Source organism: Monodelphis domestica, chromosome 5 (assembly GCF_027887165.1).
Source record: "Monodelphis domestica isolate mMonDom1 chromosome 5, mMonDom1.pri, whole genome shotgun sequence".
NCBI classification, from domain to species: Eukaryota; Metazoa; Chordata; class Mammalia; order Didelphimorphia; family Didelphidae; genus Monodelphis; species Monodelphis domestica.
This window is the reverse complement of record NC_077231.1, coordinates 195,602,028-195,620,630: the sequence shown is the minus strand read 5'-3', so window position 1 is coordinate 195,620,630 and position 18,603 is coordinate 195,602,028. Positions and strand designations below refer to the sequence as shown.

The 18,603-nt window shown below is 36.8% G+C and overlaps 1 protein-coding gene across 4 annotated transcripts in view; it reads left to right on the top strand.

Moving 5' to 3' along the window:
• The first annotated feature begins 295 nt into the window (after nucleotides 1–295).
• Nucleotides 296–18,603, top strand: part of POT1 (protection of telomeres 1) — a 126,056-nt gene continuing 107,748 nt past the window's right edge. Inside the window, exons 1-4 of one of the 4 annotated variants that reach the window (XM_007504248.3) lie at nucleotides 296–398; nucleotides 1,576–1,695; nucleotides 2,122–2,295; nucleotides 14,725–14,797. In XM_007504248.3, coding sequence (XP_007504310.1) covers nucleotides 2,173–2,295; nucleotides 14,725–14,797 — 196 coding nt within the window. In that variant the 5' untranslated portion in view covers nucleotides 296–398; nucleotides 1,576–1,695; nucleotides 2,122–2,172. Of the gene's footprint in view, nucleotides 768–1,575; nucleotides 1,696–2,121; nucleotides 2,296–14,724; nucleotides 14,798–18,603 lie in introns of all 4 variants that reach the window. The other 3 variants (XM_007504250.3, XM_007504249.3, XM_056799655.1) reach the window with 3 other exon arrangements.

The following is an 18,603-nucleotide window of genomic DNA, read 5'->3' as shown; positions in this document are numbered from 1 at the left end:
GACAGCCTCATTAACACACCCACCGCGAGTCTCAGCTTAAGATGGCCTCATTTAAACTCAACAGTTTCAGTTTATTTCTCCGTAAAATAGGGGGAGTGGATGAAATAAATAACCTCTAAGGTTTCCTCCCGACGAATGATCCTAAAATCCAAGCGTTTGGTGCAGCAAAGTCCGACAATGGACAAAGGTTCTTTTAAGTGAAACATGCCGGGAAAGCTCCATAACACTTCTGTAACACCGGAAAGAAAACTTCCCCGAACCAGGAGTCACCAGAAAGGGAGAACCAGGAAGTAGCGTCATATCTGCCATCGCTCACGCGCAGGCGCATGGGCAGAAAGAACTTTGCGTCGTAGCGTGGCGTCCTCCGCACTTCCGGGTTTTGTGGGTCGCTGCTTTCGGTGAGTTGACTTTCCCGCCTGGCGGAGGGGCGGCTCCCTCCCTCCGTTTCCTGAGGGCCTTTAGCGGGAAGGGGGTGGGGAGTGGGGGTGCGGTTGAAAGTGGGGCTTTAGCTAGATAAAGAAGAAATGGGTTGTGGGCTAGTGGTCTTCGAACAGCTTTGCCACTGCATCTTGATGGGTTTAGCATGGATTTAGATTGCGGAAGGTATCTGTTACACCTGTCAGCGTTAACATCTCATCAAACCCCAGTTTTGTGACTGTTGTTGCGAACAACCCGGGCACATTTGAGCGGATTTACCTTTTTTATAAAGAGCCTTACTACTCCTAAGGTTGGCAGGGTAGGTGCTGGCGCCTCTACCCGCTTTACAGGTGAGGAGCATTAAGACCCAGAAGGAAAGTTAAATGGCCCAATGCCATGCAGCTGAGATCATAACATCATAGTTTTTTTAATCAACGTTTTAATCAAAGTTTTGTTTTTTAAAATCAACGATTATTATATCTTAGTTGTGCTCGGTTCTTTGTGTGACCTTTTTCTTGGAAAAGGTTCTGGAGTGGTTTGTCATTTCCTTCTCCAGCTCATTTTACAGATGGGGAAACTGAGGCCAAAAGGGTGAAATGACTTGCCCAGGGTCACACTGAGGCTGAATTTTATCTCTGGTGGGTTCCGGACTTTAGATTTGCGGAAGGTATCTGTTACATCTGTCAGGTTCAGGGTTATCTACTCCACCATCTTGCTGCCAACTACATGGTAGGAGTGGAGAACGCAAAGAAATGAGGAAAAGACAGTCTGCCCACAATGAGCTCACACTCTTTTTGGGGATACGAAATGCAAAGAACTATGTATGAACTAGCTGTATAAAGGATGAAATTGGAGGTGGGGGCCATCTTAGAGGAAAGTCTCTAAGATTACAAAGAACCTTTTTACAAAAAGGTGGAACTTGAAAAGCCAGTAAATGGAGATGCAGAGGGAGAGAGCATGGGTAGGAATAGGGACATCCAGTGAAAACCATTGGATTGCCTTTTGGGAGACTCAGGTGTGAACTCCAAAGAGGTCAGGGACATTGAACCATTCACTACTTATAGGGGACTAGAGTACAAAAAGACATTTTATATTTGCCAGGATATTTAGAACTCTAAAGAGATTTAGCCTAACTTCCCTTTTCTTCCCATTTTGCAGATGAGAAAAATTAGACCTAAGATCTTGTTAAATACCTTCCCTAAAGACACACAAGTAGTAAGCGATGGAAGCACTACAGCAAACTGTCTTGTATCTCATGTTATACTAATACCTTGGAAGGTAGGTAATGTTATTATCTATATTTTACTTCCACCACTACTACTAGCACCACTACTACCACTACCACTACTACTATTACTATTACTACTACTACATAGTATATTACCTTAGCTAGCTAGCATTTATAGATCACCTTCATATGCTGTGATATAAAGCATCCTGAGCTGAGGTCCAAAATTAAGCTCTAAACCTAGTTATAGCTTAACTTCAGTAACAACCCCCCTAATTTTCATTATCTTATAAATGGAAGATTTTAACTAGTTGACCTATTACAATAAAGGGTATGTAACTGAGCAAGGTGGATAGGAAAATCAGTCTGATAATACCAATTTATAATTCTAACCATTAGTAATTTAGAATAGCAACTCAATTTGGTAATGGCCATTCATTTTATTTATATGGTGTTTTTGTTGTTCTTGTGGTCAGAAGAAACTTATCCATCAGGTAATATAATTGAAGTTGGTTTCAAATGCAAATATGCCAGTTCATCTAGTAAAGGAAGTCAATGGAGTGCCTGAAGTTCAATTACCAAGCTGCTTAGAGGAAGTGGACTTCAGAACTCTACAACTTGGATGCGATTATACTAACAAATTTATTCAGGTAAGGAGTCTTTTTTTTTTCAGGTAAGGAGTCTTAATCATTCAAAATTCTTTTTCCTTATAAAAGGATATTAATAAATAATGTATTATGATGTGAGAGGTTGTTTCAAGAATAATTTTACACAGCAGCAAATAATATTCAATAGTAAGAGGTCCCATAAGTTTTTCTTATTATCTGATTTCTATTCCCAATTTCTTGATTACTTTTCCTATTAATGTTGGTAAGTTGATAGACTCAGTCAGGAAGACAATTAGCATTAATTAAACACCATGTTCCACACATAGGGGATACAAATATAAGCAAAAAGAAAGACTGACAGCCTTTGCCCATAAGGAGCGACATTATAGCTCTAAAATCCCTTTTCCTAACCATAATTTATTGCTTTTCTTGCTCTCCCTTTTTCTTCTTTTACCAAATCTTATTCTCTGTCCACACTATAATATTCAGTCCCTGTAACCCTCCGTTCTCTCCCAGGCTTTCATTACCTCCCTTACTATCCCTTCTATTTTTTTTTCTTCCTCTCAATACTTTGGTGAACCAGTTCATTTGTACACTTATCTTCTTTTCAAGTCCCTGGCTCCCATTTAATATCAGCAGTTTGACCCTGCAAAGTCTTGGCCTTGAATCATTTCCACTATGTGCCACCTTTGATCCTAGTACCACCAAGATCAAATGCAAAATCCACTGACTTTCAAAGCTCTTCATAATCCTGTCCCTCAATTTTTCTATTATTCTTTCAAACTTCCTCCCCATCCTATACACACACTCTTCATTCCAGTGATATTGGACTCCTTGCTGCTTCATGAACAAGGCATCCTATCATTTGACTCTGGGCATTTTCTATGACAGTCCCCCTTCCCAGGAATGCTTTTCCTCTTTATCTCTTCTTGGCTACTGTAACATGACCAGAAGGAGGTCACATACACTCACACTGGGGAATGAGAGGGAGGGGGGTAGAGGGAGGAAGAGAGGGAGAGAAAGATATTGATCCTCCCCTCTCTTCCCCTTGGGGAGGAGAGCACAAATTGTCTTCCAGGGGGGCAGAATCTGTCTCCTCAGAGATCAGGTTTGGGATATAGAGGTTAAGAACTGGAGGAGAAAGTCTTAGATGACCCACTGCCTCCCTTCTTGATCTTGGCTATTGCTGAGAGGGTAACTCTCCTGCTTCTGGATTCTCCCTATATCACAACTCCACTCTTCCCTTCTGAGACCTGAATTCCTCCTCAGCCCTGGTCTGGAGCTAGCTCTCTTCCTTGAGGGGAAAGATATGATTCTCCCCAAATCTTTCTTCCCCTTCCTTGATGTTAGGAAACAGGCAGATCTGATCGAAATAAAACTTTATTCTTGGGGACTTACAAGGCAGGGAGAATGAGGGTGTTGGGTGAGGAAAGTGGGAGATAGTGAAATAGAATAAGACAAAGTCCCTGATCAATTGGTAAAAGTAGTAATCAATAAAATATACTTTTCCTTATAGAAAGTAATATAGAAAGCAGGCTTAAGGAATGTGCTTTCTCAGACTGTAACAACAGATGGTCAGGGGGACTAGGGGATGCCCCCTTGATGACTGGATAAACCAGGTGCAGGATAAGATATACAAAAGAAGATCTACCTTCCCAATTTATGGTACATCTGGCCTGTGTCTAATAAGAATTAATTGCCCTGATCAGTTTGTCCCAGTCATTAAGGCCACATTTCACTTATTTTAAACTCAAAGCCATATATCCTTCATTAACTTTGTATGAGCTCATTTTACCTTTTCACCTTTCTCACATATGTAAACCTATAAAAACTGTCTATAACTTTGCCTCTGGGCAGCTTTCACTACGAAGGCTGCCCTGGCTAGTTAGGTACATATTATTCATCAATAGATTAATAAACAAATATTGGTTGCATTAATCGAACTTCTGGGTGTCTGGAACCAATTATTGAGGTAAACTCCTTCAATAGGAATCCCTATGACTTAACTGACCTCTTCCTCTCCCCTTTCCCCCCCAAATCCTGAGGAGTTCAGGCTGTCTGCTTGACCCTCCTTTTGGTCAGTTATTGGTTTGTCCTTCCTCCTAAGATAATCTGGCTAATAATTGAAGTCCAGGACAATTTTGTGGATAGAGAGAAATCTTCTTAGTAGACATCTTTCTATAAGGTCCTAGTCTACTTTTTTTTTGGTCTTCAGTTGGAACCAGAGAGATTTAAGGGTTCACTGGAAGGTAGTCAATATTCAGAGGATCCTCTGTCTCAGAGACCCTCTTCTCAGGCTTTCCATTCCAGGAGAGCTCACAAGAAGAAGTGATCTGGCAGTTTCAACTTCCCCCAGCTCCTCTGTTCCTTTCTGAAATCTTGAGTCTTCTTGCCCTTTCCTCCTTGGGCTGTTCCTTTGCATTGCTGGATCTGATTTTCTCTCTTACAATTTGCATTGCTGGATCTGATTTTCTCTCTCTTACATTACCTTCCTTTAAGCTTCAACTAAAATCCCATCATCTACTTGAATCCTTTCCCAATCCCTCTTAATCATTGTATCTTACCTCTTTAATTATTTTCTATTTATCCTACATATAGCTTGTTTCTATATATTTGTTTATTTGTTGTTCCCCCAATTAGATTATGAGCTCCTTGAGGGCTCCTTGCCTTTCTTTGTATCCACAGTGTTTAACAGTGCCTGGGCACAGAGGATGTAGAATAGAAGCTTATTGTCTTATTAAGGAGGAAGATAGCCCATAAAACTTTTATGATAAAAGGGAGCTGAAAAGCTGTAAACTTCTCATAACTTTGCTTCATATTTGTGCACATATAGCTTGGAGGTTGTTGAAAACATTCCTACATTACTTAATTGCAGTTGGCAAATTTTTAACATATCCCATTGGATGTTCCCACTTGACAAAGGGATGAAAAAAATCTAAGACTTTGTATCATCTTGTCACCTGACAACACACTTTGCTATTTGAATCTTGGATACTTTTTTCCCTTCTTATTCTCCATCTGTTACTAAAGCCTTCTTGTTGTAAAACCTCTGCATAATATCCTCAGCAACTTCAGCCTCTGTTTTGACCAAGTCTATAGATATTTTAGTTTTTGTTTTTTTATGTTTGCCCCTTTACCTTTTTCCCCTTTATGTTATTGTGGTCATTCTGTGATTTATTCTCCCAGTTTTGCTCTGTATGCATACCATTCTTCACACATTTCTCTGAATTCTTTATAATTGTCATTTCTTGTAGCATAAAATTATTTTAATATAGTCATATGCCACAATTTATCTTAACATTCCCTAATTGATAGGTGCTCAACTTTCAGTTGTTTGCTATTACAAAAAATTTATTTTCCTACAGTGGAGCTCAGCATAGATGCCTAATGGTGAATATGCTGTTTTTTATCTCTTTGAGGTTTACGCTTAGTAGTCTGTGTCAGAGGGTATACATATATATATATATATGCAGTAGTGACTATTAGAAGGATTCCAAAATTGTTTTCCATCATGGTTCTCATGGTTCAACCAATTCATCACTCCACCAACAGTGTTTTAGTCGGTTACTCTTTTCTTGCACTTAATTTTACAGGATGTCTATTTTTTATCATAAAATTAGGTGGGAATTTTCATTGATCATATTCAGTAGGATATTTTAAGTTTTTCTTCAATAATACCTGTGATTTTTCACAAGAAAATGTGTTGGTTTCACCTTCACTTCTCATCAAAGATTTATAATATACTGCTTCTGTGAAAGATTTGATTAAGGCATAATTAGTCTTTAAAAATATATTGCTTCACATTTAGTAGTACTTTCTCAACAATCATGCTTTATATTTCAAATTAAGAAATACTTGTCAAAGCAAATAAACCTAGCAAATTTGATGTTAAATCATAATCTTTGTCTTATACTTTAAATTCTAGTAGATATCTACTATTCTCATGTTTGTTTTTAAATTTATTTTAAAAATCTACTAATGTTGATATAGCTAGTTAGTTACACAATTTAGTGATATTCTTAGCGTCTAGTAAAATGCTAACAATTGGAAAATAAGATAAAAAAGATATTCTGATTTATTCTTAAATAGATATTTCAGTTTAATTTTATAGGTTGTACATGCCTTTTAGAAATATTCACACTTATATTTTCTTTCTTTTGCCTTATTGGATTTTTTCCTCTACCTAATGTTCATGGAATTCATAATAAGATTAACACTAATGTTTATTGAATTGTTAGGTATATTTTGAAACTCAGTGTCTTTTAGTCTCTGCTTTGTTGTTGGTAAGGGCCAGTTGTGTTTCAGATGAAGTTGTTATGAGCTGAGAAGAGCAGTTGGGCTTAGGCATGTGTAATAAGATTGGGCCTAGTAAAATTGGTTGACAGTAACAAGTCTTGGAGACAGATGTAAGCTAAAACTCTATTTAATAACTTTATGGCTTAAAAGGTATAAAGATAGGTAAAATATTTAGAGGGAAAGGTCTAAAGGGGTACTAACAACCCATTCCCAACTCAAGACTTCTCACGAAGTCACTTCTTCCTGGTTCCCAGACCGTCACTCTCTCCTTAACTATTCTAAAACCCCAAAGTCTATTCTACATACATTATTTCTAATATCCTTATCAATATATATGTATGTATGTATGTATATATAATTCTTAAAGTACTGTCTCTAAGTATCCTTCTAGTTCACTATTCCAATGCCAGCTTAGTCAGGATTGGGCCTGGTCAACCAGAGATGACTTCCTGGCCTAGGTAGGCCCAGAAAACTTGTCTTCGTTCTACAGGCTCACAGAGATAAAAGAACAGGTCCCCTTCTTTCTGTTAATGTTCTCCTCTAGTCACTGCCAAGCTATCACTTTCTCTCTTTCCAAACTGTCAATCTGGTATTCCTAAGTTTTTAAAGGAAGTTCCGAGAGAGCCAGAAAATTACCAGTCTCCAGGGCCCACTTCAGCTCCCAGAGACCCTTATAGTTGGGGAATCCAACCCTTATTAGTACCTCAGCAGTCCAGCAGGAACTCTGAGTCCAAGTTGTTCTAAGCTGGACCTAAGACCCTGAGACACTAACCCTCATCTTATCCTTAGGCACTAATCTCTTTTAATTAACCCCAAATTTATAATATTCCCAATAGAATGAAGCATTTGATATATATTATAAAACCAACATTTTCACTAATTGAATAAAATATTTTACCCTTTTTGGGAACAAACATTAGGAATATGAATTTAGGGCAGTTCAAGGATAATTTGCTTTGTTGTTGTTCAGTCATTTTAGTTATGTCCGACTCTTCTTGGCAAAAATATTGGAGCACTTTGCCATTTCCTTCTTCAGCTGATTTTACAGATGAAACTGAGGCAAACTGGGTGAAATGACTTGTCTAGGGTCATATAGCTAGTCTAGTGTCTGAACCCAGATTTGAAATTAGATTTTCCAGATCCCAGACTTGGAGTTCAAATCTACTGTTCTACTGAATTGCTCTATAATTAGTTTTACATAAATTTAAAGGGAAAACAACAAAACTTCAAAGATAGTAAGTTTCAGCAAGTGGAAAGTTTTTTTTTTTTCAAAAATGATTTTCTGTAATAAATTAAACGAACATTTTATTGCTTTAAAGATATGTGATTTTTGTCGTAGGTAAAATACAAGTGTGAATATTTCTATGGGTCTGGTAATAGATAAGACACTCATGACTTAGTAAATTGTCTTCTAGTATTCCTGTGACTGAAAAAAAATCACTGCAGCAGATGAGGGTTTTTTTTTTTTTAATTTTTTCTAGCTTAGTCTTCATACAAGGGAAATATTATCTATTACCAGACCCATACTTTTTGAAGCCTTTATTTAGTTCCATAGGATTTTCCAGAGCTTGTATAAACTTGACTTAGCCTTTGAAAATCCAGAACCATCTAATTCCATGCCATAATGATTCTTCTGAATAGTACTGTGTTTAATTAAAAACTAAATCTTCATGTTCAAAATTGGCATTTAAAGTACTTCTTGATTTATAAATAGTGGCATATGGGAAGCTTATTCATACAAATGGCCTACTATCACCAGGTTCTACTTCCTTATCTCCTTCCCTCAAAGTTTGGAAGTTTGGACTGACAGCTAATAATGTGGGGTGACATACCAATACTCGGCATAGTGAGCTTTCAGACTCAAAATAAGGAGACTTTTTTTTAAGCAATCTCTTTTATCTGCATATGCATTTCCTCTTCATACTTCATTTTTTCATATTATTCTAAGAAGATTTCCTTTATTCTGCCTTTTGTTTCCATCAAAGTCAAAAAATGACTAATCCTGACTGACAGGTATGTGATAGTATTAGAAAAATACACTAACAATTTACCAAGAAAGAAAAACATAAGTTTTAAAGTTAAAATAGATATTTTAAAGAATAATACTCTCATTTTCTAAAGTTTCATAAAGTACGCAAAATTCCCTTCAGGATTTCCATAAAGATTTTCATCTTTCTCCTTAGCCTCCTCTAGTTCATTCTACTTTTCCTCTAATACTAGATTAAACATATGTTTTTAGTGTGATTGTTTAATTATTCTTGTTGTTTTATATAATTTTTCATTGAAAATGTCCCATTTTGGAGACACATGATAGGCTAATAAGGATTTGTAGGTTATACTGGGAACCTCATCAGTACTTCCCAGTGGGCAACTGGGAATCTTTGTATCCAATGTTTTTCTCTTAGTTCTTTTATAAAAAGGAGAAAAATAGGCTAATTAAAACAAAACAAAACTAAACTAAGGCAGTTCTAGCTATTTTAATTCAGCAGACATTTTTAAAGCAGTCATTGAGTGTATTTTGGGTAGGACACAAGGTTTACGTAAGATAGTTCTTGATCTCATGGAGGTTATGGTATAGAAGAGGAAAATAACAGATGAATAATACTAATAACAAATAACAACTGACATATAGTACTTTAAGGTTTGCAAAGTGCTTTCATCATAGCAACATGGAACTTTGTGAAAAGAAATGTGTAGCCTATGGTCTAGAGCAGAATTCCATCCCAAGTTTTGTGATGTTTCCATTGTGCCATACTTCTTATCCATATGCACATAAATACCAATAGCTTCTAAAAACTAAACATATGTGCGAGAGAATTAGAAACTCAGGACATTCTTCATTTCTGATTGATCAACTGTCATTTAAGATCAGAGAAGGCATTGAATCTATAGAAGCTGAAGAAGAGGAGGTGGTGTTTTGATTTAAGTCCAAAGACAGTATAATGCTTTTTACCCATATGTTTCATGACCCTAAACCACTATGCATTTTGACTTGAATGTCTTTTTAAAAAAACCCCCAACAACTTTCCTATCTTCATTTCTATCAAACATTTTACCTCTTATAGTTGATTCTGGCCCTCTTGCCTTTCTTTAATTTGCACTTTCTGATCTGTGAACTGTCAAACCTGTTATCTAAGCCTGATATGTAAATGTATAAAATATCACCAACAAAAGCAGTTACTGATTTCTCAAACAACTTTTGTCACTTCTTTACTCTTCTCTTAGATGACCTAACTCTATACTTTCTTGAGGGGGAAAAAAAAAGAGAAAGACCATTTTCTAGGAATTTCCTTCTTTTCTCTCATTAAAACTTATTTCAATTTGAGACTATCCTTCATTCTCTCTTCTTTTTCTTCAGGCTGAGGAAGAGATGACTTCTTTTTGCCAAGACTAGCCTTTCTCCTTGTGCTTTTGATCTCAGTCCCTGCCATCTCCTAGAGCAGTGATGGCGAACCTATGGCATGGGTGCCCAAAGATGGCACACTGAGCACTGTGGGCATGCAACCACCCCATCCCCCTGAGTTTGTTACTAGAAAGGCAGAGGAATTCAAACAGATGCTCCCTTCCCCCTCTCCACTGCATCTGATGACATTTTTTCACATCTCTCTGCCCAGTAGCCCAGTGGGAGCGAGCCACGGTTAAGGTAGGAAACTCACAGGTGGCAGAGCTGGAGGGGAGCAATTGGGCCTCTCCCCTCCCCCTCTATACTCATTGAGGACATTCTTCATTTCACCCACCTCTCTACCCAGCAGCCCAATGGATATGCTTCCTCCTTCCCCTGATTGGGGTAAGAAGGGGGAGGGATAGAGCATGAGGTCTCTGGAGGTGGGTGGGCATGGCACTTGTTCTGAGGGGTTGGGGGGCGGGGAGGGCTGGGCACTCCATTTCCAAAAATGTCACCATCACTGTCCTAATGCTTGCACCTTTCCTTACATCATCACTGCTTTCTCTCTATTCAGTTTTACTTTGATTTCACTGGATTCTTCTTTATTGCCTATAAACACATCTATCTCTATCCTATCTTTAAAAATTTAAACTAAGAAAGATCTCTTTGCTATATCCTTGCTATATCCCCTCAAGCTATTATCCTATATCTCATCTTTTTCATAATCATAGTCCTGGAAAAACTATCATTCTGCCTTGCCACTAGTTTCCCATCTTCCACTCGTTTTTTACTACTTGTAAACTAAATGCCTTAACCCATTCATTACTCTAATGAAGCTAAAGTTTTGGAGTTACCAATAATCTCATAATACCTATGAGTTTAATGCTTTATAATGATACTACTTTTCTGCAACATTTGCTAATATTGACCACTTTTTGGATAATCTTTCTGCCCTAAGTTTTTATGATACTGTTTTCCCTGGCACTTTGCTACTTCTCAGTTTGTTTTGCTGGATCTTCTTTGTCTTGACCCATAAATGTAGGTATACATCAGGCATCTGTTTTGTTGCCTTTTTTTCTCTAGTCTCGTTTCTTAGTGATCTAATTGGTTTCTGTTGTTATCTTTGTGTAGATTCCATCTAAATCTACAAATCTAGTGAGTTGTAATGGACAGAATCCTAGAATTGGAGTCCAAGTCTTTTCAGATTTCAGCCCTGCCTTTTGCAACCTCTCTGTCCTCTGGATATTCAAATTTACTTATGCTCTTGGCCTCAATTTTCTTATCTGTAAAATGAGGGAGTTGGACTATAAGGTCTCTAGTTTTAAATCTAAGATCCTGTCTCTCCTTACTTTCCATCATGGTCAAAATAGAAATCATTGTCTTTATCACAAACTCTACAACTTCTATATTTCTGTTGAAATTACCTTCCTTCCATTTATACACATTCTCAACTTTGGAGACCTCCTTGATCATTAACTCTCCCTCATATCTCTTATCCATTCATTTGCTGGTTGTTGGGTATTTTTGAAATATTTCTCTCATCTGTCTTGTATATCTAGAATTTACTTACTACTTTGCAGAAAATAATAATATCTAGCATCTCCTTAGGTATGCAAAAAAAAATCTCATGTCTTCACAACAATTCTGTAATGGAGATATTATTATTTGTGTTACAGATGAGGAAACTGAGACAGACAAGTTAAATTTAGTCTTGCTTATGGTTGCATAGCTAGCAATTCTTACAAGGTTGAATTTGAACTCATGTCTCCTGACTCCAGGTCCAGCAACCAGCTGCCTCTTTTATCATTCACAGTTGCTGTCCTAGTTTACTTTTAATTTTATCTTGATATGGTTGAATTGCCCTATTATGTGGGTAATAAAGATATATAAGACTGACTCTGTTTACCTGGGAACTCAGCACCCCCCCCCCCCCCCCCAAGTGACTTGGAGAACTGCTTTTGAAACCCAAAGAAACCTGAAGAAACCGTCTGTGAAAGCAACAGCCTAGCTGAGGTAACCATGGAAACTAGCTCTTAGTCCTAGGACACTTGATTTAACTAGGATCAAACCAGCCAGTAGCTCATTCTATACCAGCTTTTTTAGTCTCTCTAGAATAAGATAGCCAGCCTTATGCTTCACAAAAACATCTTGTTTTATACTTACTGTCTTTGGTCCCATGTACTATCTCTGTTGACTTGAGTTATTTTGGTACTATTTACTGTTACATTTAACTTTGACAAGGTACCTGCTGGTGTTGATTTTTGTACCCTCTTTGTATTCTTAAGTCTGGGAACCTGATTTCTTCATGGTTCTATAACATGCTAAAGAATATGTTATTACATTCCAAAAATGCACTAAAAGGTATTCCCCTTTGTACCTGGGAATTTGTCACACACCTCACCCCCCCTTAAGCTCTCCCCCATCCCCCACCATTCCTAGGAACTCGCTGCCCATATCAACCCAGATACCTTCCTGAATCAGCTCCTTCTAGTTCTTTCTTCCATCTCCCTTCTCTAGAAAATGACTTAATCTGTTCTTTGCAGCTTTTGAGCTGAGCTCCTTGGCAATAGGCTGATTAGCTCCACATTCACATGTTCATCTTGCTTAATAAAGATTATCTTTATTTTAAAGACAATATCTCTTTGTTATCTTCCTGTACTGGGAAAGTGAGATTAAGGTCTCTATGGGTTTATATTTGTCACAGGGCCCCAAGATGTTTTCTCCCTATTGGGGGAAAGAGACACCTAAATTTCAAAGAGTTCATGCCTCAGTTTACAATTTGTAATGTATATATCTTTTTTTTTTAAAACACCATCTTAGAATAGATATTAAGTATCAATTCCAAGGTAGGCAAGGGCTCCAAGAGAGGTAAGGGCTAGACAATTAATTAGAATGAGTTTCTTCAGAGCAAGGACAATGTTTTTGTTTTTATTATATTCCCAGAGCTTATCACAGTGCCTGGCACACAGTGAGTACTTCAATACTTAATTAACTGATAGATTGGGTATAGAAATAGCTTTTAGTTGCTTTACTCTCCTGTCTCTAGTTCATTTTCTACAGAGTTGCTGAATTGATATAAAAGCATGAATCTGATGATATTACCCATCTTTTTTAAATAGCTTCAGTGGCTCCCTGCAGCCATTCATAATCTGCCTCCAACTCCTCTTTGTAGACTTATTTCACATTTAGTATCCTTCATTAACTTTTTGTTTCAGCTAAACTGGTCTATGTGTTGAACTTCATATGGAAATTTCATCTCACACTTCCGTCTCTTTAGATAAGCCATCTGCCTGCTCTGCTTGGCATGCTCTTCCTTCTTACCCCTACTCTTGCAATCCCTAACCTACTTCAAGACTTAGGTGAAATATCAACTTCTACAGTCAACCTTATCTGAACTTTTTTGTTATTAGTACTTCCACACCTCTCCAGAAGCACATCATATTTACATTTTGGCGTGTTGTTGTTTATTTGCCTATGTGGATTAGTTATTTCTCTGTAGACAAATAAACAAAGTAAACTAAGGTACAAACTCTAAGGAACTTTGGTCTCCTTCCCCAGAGGGGAGCAAACACCTTGGGGTGCTCAGATCCCTAGAAATCTATGTCCCACTTTCCCGTAACTTAGGGATAACTGAGAGATACAATGCCTTAAAGTCAAGATAATCTCTCTTAAGCAAGGACACATATGTGCATGGAAGCAAATTGATCCAGTATTGATAAGACCTCAGAGTATAATTGACTAGTAGCTATTTTTATAATTCTTAATGAAGAGAGGTGGGAAAGGGACTAGAAGGGACAGATCCAGGGAGGGATCTGGGATGGTATGGGTGGAGCAATGGGATGAAGAATTCCCAGGTACAAAGGGGAAAAAAATCTTTGTTACATATTTTTAGCAAAAGACATCAAGATAAGATTATGAAGTAACTCAGGCTCACGATTTTAATAGTATAATGATCAACTGAGTCTTAGAGCCAGATGTCCTATAGTTGAGGCCATGAGATAAATTCAATCAGATATGGAGAGTTTGGGGCCAGACACGTTTACCCAAAAGCCCAAGGTCTTTTGGCTAGCATGTCCTAGAGAGACTGTGACAATGGTATAGAACGAGCCAGTGGTAGATGGACTTCAACCAGGTTGTAATTTTCAAAGACAGTTTCTTCAGGTTACTCTGGGTCACAAAGATAGTTTCTTTAAATCACTCCGAGTCCCAGATAAATAGAATCAATTGGACGCATTTTCTTCATTCACATAGAATGGCAACTTTAGCATATTAAGATAGTTATCAAGATAATTTTCACAAATTTATTGAAGATAACTAGTTTTGTTTTTGTTTTTCTATCCTTAGCCCTAAGCTTAGTGCCTTGTACATAGTAGTCTATCAATAAATGCTTAACAAATTGAATTGAGTAAGAGTTTGAAGATGAGACTTATCTATAAACAAAGTACCGGAACCTGAGTTTGCTGGCTTTATAACTCTTAATCACAGCTGCTGAAAAGCAGTCCTTAGCTGAATAATGTTATTCTGTCTTTTTTGGGTAAAGGTCTTAGGATTACCTATATCTTGGCCTTTATTGAATTATCAAAACAAGGTAGGTAACTAGAGTATAAAGACATTTTCAGAGTACTGCTATTCTTTCTGTAAGTGAGACAAACCCCTAAATTTTTATTCCATCTGAATTACACCTGGATTCTACCCAAAGGAAATCATTGTTGAAATTGAAATCAGATTTGCCAGTGCCTTTTAAATATTGTTTAATGATTTATTTCCTTTGTGTGTTTTTAAATTTTCAGGGGACAGTTTCACTTATCTACTCTTTAACTCAACTTGGAGATGGGACAACCTTTTTGAAGATATTAATGCAAGGTGTGTAATATAAGGACAGAAGTTGACTTTTCACCTAGCACTCATTCACTTGGAAGGGAGTGTTGGTGTTATAATCTTTTTAAAAAAATTATTTTAAAAAATATTTTTCATGTTTACATGATTCATTTTCTTTCCCCTCTTCCCTCCCCCCTCCCAGAGCTGACTAGCAATTTCAACAAATGTTGTCACTTGATACTTATTTTCATATTATTCATTTTTTCTATAGAGTGATTTTTTTAAAGCCTAAGCTCCAAATCACATACCCACATATATATGTAATAAGTGATGTCATATGTTTTGCTTTTGCATTTCTACTCTCATAGTTCTCTCAATGTGGATAGCATTCTTTTACATAAGTCCTTCAGGAGTGTTCTGTCTTGTTGCATTGCTACTAGTAGCAAGGCCCATTATATTGGATTTTTCCACAATGTTTTTACTTTTTGTGTACAATGTTCTTCTGGTTTTGTGCCTTTCACTCTGCATCAATTCCTCAAGGTCATTCCAGTTCGCATGGAATTCCTCCAGTTCATTATTCCTTTGAGCACAATAGTATTCCATCACCAACAGATACCACAATTTGTCCAGCCTTTCCCCAATTGAAGGGCATCCCCTCATTTTCAATTTTTTGCCACCACAAAGAGTGTAGCTATGGATATTTTGGTACAAGTCTTTTTCCTCATTAATCTCTTTGGGGTACAAACCGAGCAGTGGTATGACTGGATCAAAGAGTAATGCATTCTTTTAAAGTCCTTTGTGCAAAATTTGAAATTGCCTTCCAGAATGGCTGGATTAATTTACAACTCCACCAGCAATGCATTAATGTCCCGATTTTGCCACATCCCCTCCAACATTTATTATTTTTCTCTACTGTCATATTGGCCAATTTAGGTACAAGGTGGTACTTCAGTGTTGTTTTGATTTGCATTTCTGCAATATTTGATTTAGAATACTTTTTCATGTGCTTATTGATAGTTTTGATTTCTTTATCTGAAAACTGCTTATTCATATCCCTTGACCATTTGTCAGTTGGGGAATGACTTGATTTTTTTGTACAATGGACTTAATAAATTTGAGAAATGAGACCCTTGTCAGAGGTTTTTGTTATAAAGATTTTTTTTTACCAATTTGTTGCTTCCCTTCTAATTTTTGTTTGTACAGGAACTTTTTAATTTAATATCAAAATTATTCATTTTACATTTTGTTCTCTATTTCCTGCTTGCTTTTAAATTCCTTCCTTTTCCCATAGATCTGACATATACTATTCTATGTTCACCTAACGTGTTTATTATTTCCCTCTTTACATTTAAGTCATTTACCCACTCTGAGTTACTGTGCTAGCCTTATATTAAAATTCTTCACCCAGTTGTTTAATACTCTACAAAATCTGAACCCCCACAACACTATTTTAGTCTCTTATCACTTCTCACCTAGACTCTTGCAATAGCACCTAACTGTTCTCTTATCCTTATATTTTTCCCAATTTCAGTATGTACTCTTCTCAGATCCAAGATACATTTACTGTCTTCAAAGAATCTAAGCTCTTAGTAGAGACTGAACATTCATTTATTCATTTAATAAATATTCATTGAGTATCTAATATAAACAAATCACTGTGCCTGATGCTGTGGGAAAACATATCAGGATATGAAACAGTTTCTGAATTACTATTTAGTTGTAGCATAATGAATGGTTTGCAGGATGTTGGTGCTCCTAATTAAGTACCTCACAAACTCAATAGTCCAGTGCCCCTGGACTTACTTAAATCTCATCCAGCTCCTGGGGAGACCTCATTTGTAAAACGGATAATATCACCTATGTCACTGGGTTATTGTGAGGCTTAAATAAACTAATTCATGTAAGATGAGTTGTAAAATGTAAAATGCTGTTTAAAAGTTAGCTACTATAATCCTAGAATCTGATTACAGTTCGAATACTTACAAAGTGCTATGTGAGTAAATATAAGCTAATGTAGTCCAAGCAAAATTGTAAGTTGTATCAGCAGATAAGTAATTACAGATTAATTATAGTTTATTAGGGAAGGGCTCTTAGAAGTAGTAGATCTTGACCTATTTTGAAAGAGGATAAATTTACATTATGGAAAAAGGAAATGTTGCTTAACCTGGGGTAAAGAATGACATGCATCATATTTAAATATAATAATTTTATATTTGTAATGTATAATTTATGACTTTTAAAAGTTCTTGGTAAAATTTTTATTAAGGTTAATTATTTTTAGTTCTTTTTAGTTAGATGAGTTAAATTATCCTTTACATTTTAAGTGGAAAGAAGAGTAAGGTAATTGTATTAGCAATGTCAGATTTGGATTGAAAATTTTTGGTAAAATATGTTTTTGATTCAAGGCATAAAAAAGACAAAACTACATTGAATAAGAATATTTAAATTAGAATTCAATAAAAATGGAATTTTTTTTTGGTGTGAACCATTGCAGAATTCCAAATAGAGAAATATATATATATATATATATATATATATATATATATTATATTTTTTTTTTAGTGTAATTATATTTTTTATTGTGCCTGAAGCTTCTAGATGTAGCATCTCTGATAACACTTTTTTTTTCCATTTGAATTAGTTTATTTAGTTAATTTAGAACATTATTTCTTGGTTACAATAATCACATTATTTCCCTCCCTCCCTTCCACCCACCCTTCCCACAGCCAACTTGCAATTTCATTGGGTATTACTTGTGTCCTTGATCAGAACCTATTTCCATGTTGTTGATGTTTGTACTAGGATGTTCATTTAGAGTCTACATCCCCAATCATATCCCTTCGATTCATGTATTCAAGCAATTATTTTCCTTCAGTGTTTTTACTCCCACAGTGTTTCCTCTGAATGTGGATAGTGGTTTTTCTTGTAGATTCCTCCAGGTTGTTCAGGGTCACTGCATTGCCACTAATGGAGAAGTCCATTACATTTGATTGTACCACAGTGTCTCAGTCTCTGTATACAGTATTTTCCTGGTTCTATTCCTCTCACTCTGCATCAATTCCTGGAGGTTGTTTTAGTCCCCATGGAATTCCTCCACTTTATTATTCCTTTGGGCACAACAATGTAAACCTTAAAATTTCTTAGACTTATGAATGTTGGAAATTTCCCCATTGGGAAATTTCATACTTAAAAAAATTTCCTACTGATAGTAAGAACTCTATTGGAATATGAAACTCCTTGGCATGGGAGGATCCTTCTCCTCCCTACTTAAGACTACTTTAGTACAGAAACCTTTTGCTAAACAATGGAAAGGGCTTTGACCTATGCTTACGCATAGAACAGGAAGTTCTTTGAGTCATGATTGATTTTAGAATTGATACAATAGAGATACTTGGAATGACAGAACCAGGTCTTGGAAACTACAATCTCCACCCTACTCAGAGTAACAGGATTTAGGAAGGGCTGCAGCAAAGATCAAGATTTAATTATTTGAGAATATGACCTTCAACAGACACGTGCAAAGGAGACAGACCTCTGGGCAGTCCTGGGTTAAGCTAGAGCCACCATTGGCACAGGGGAGACATCGACAGTGATTGGTAGATGTGAGAACTGAGGGGAGGGAACTTAGATTGTTTGCTTAAGGATAGAGGGGTCGGAGGACTGAGGAAAGTTTTTGCTCTGAAGGAGGTCTGAGGGAGGAGGTTTTTGCTCTGAAGGAGGAGGTCTGAGAGGAGAGAGGTCCTGGAGGGAGAGCTCCTGGAGAGGTCTTGAAGGAGGCTGTGGAAGGAGAACTCAGGAGGAGTCAGGAGGAGAATTCTCTGGAAACATTTCTTGAAAGGAGGCTCTCTTGA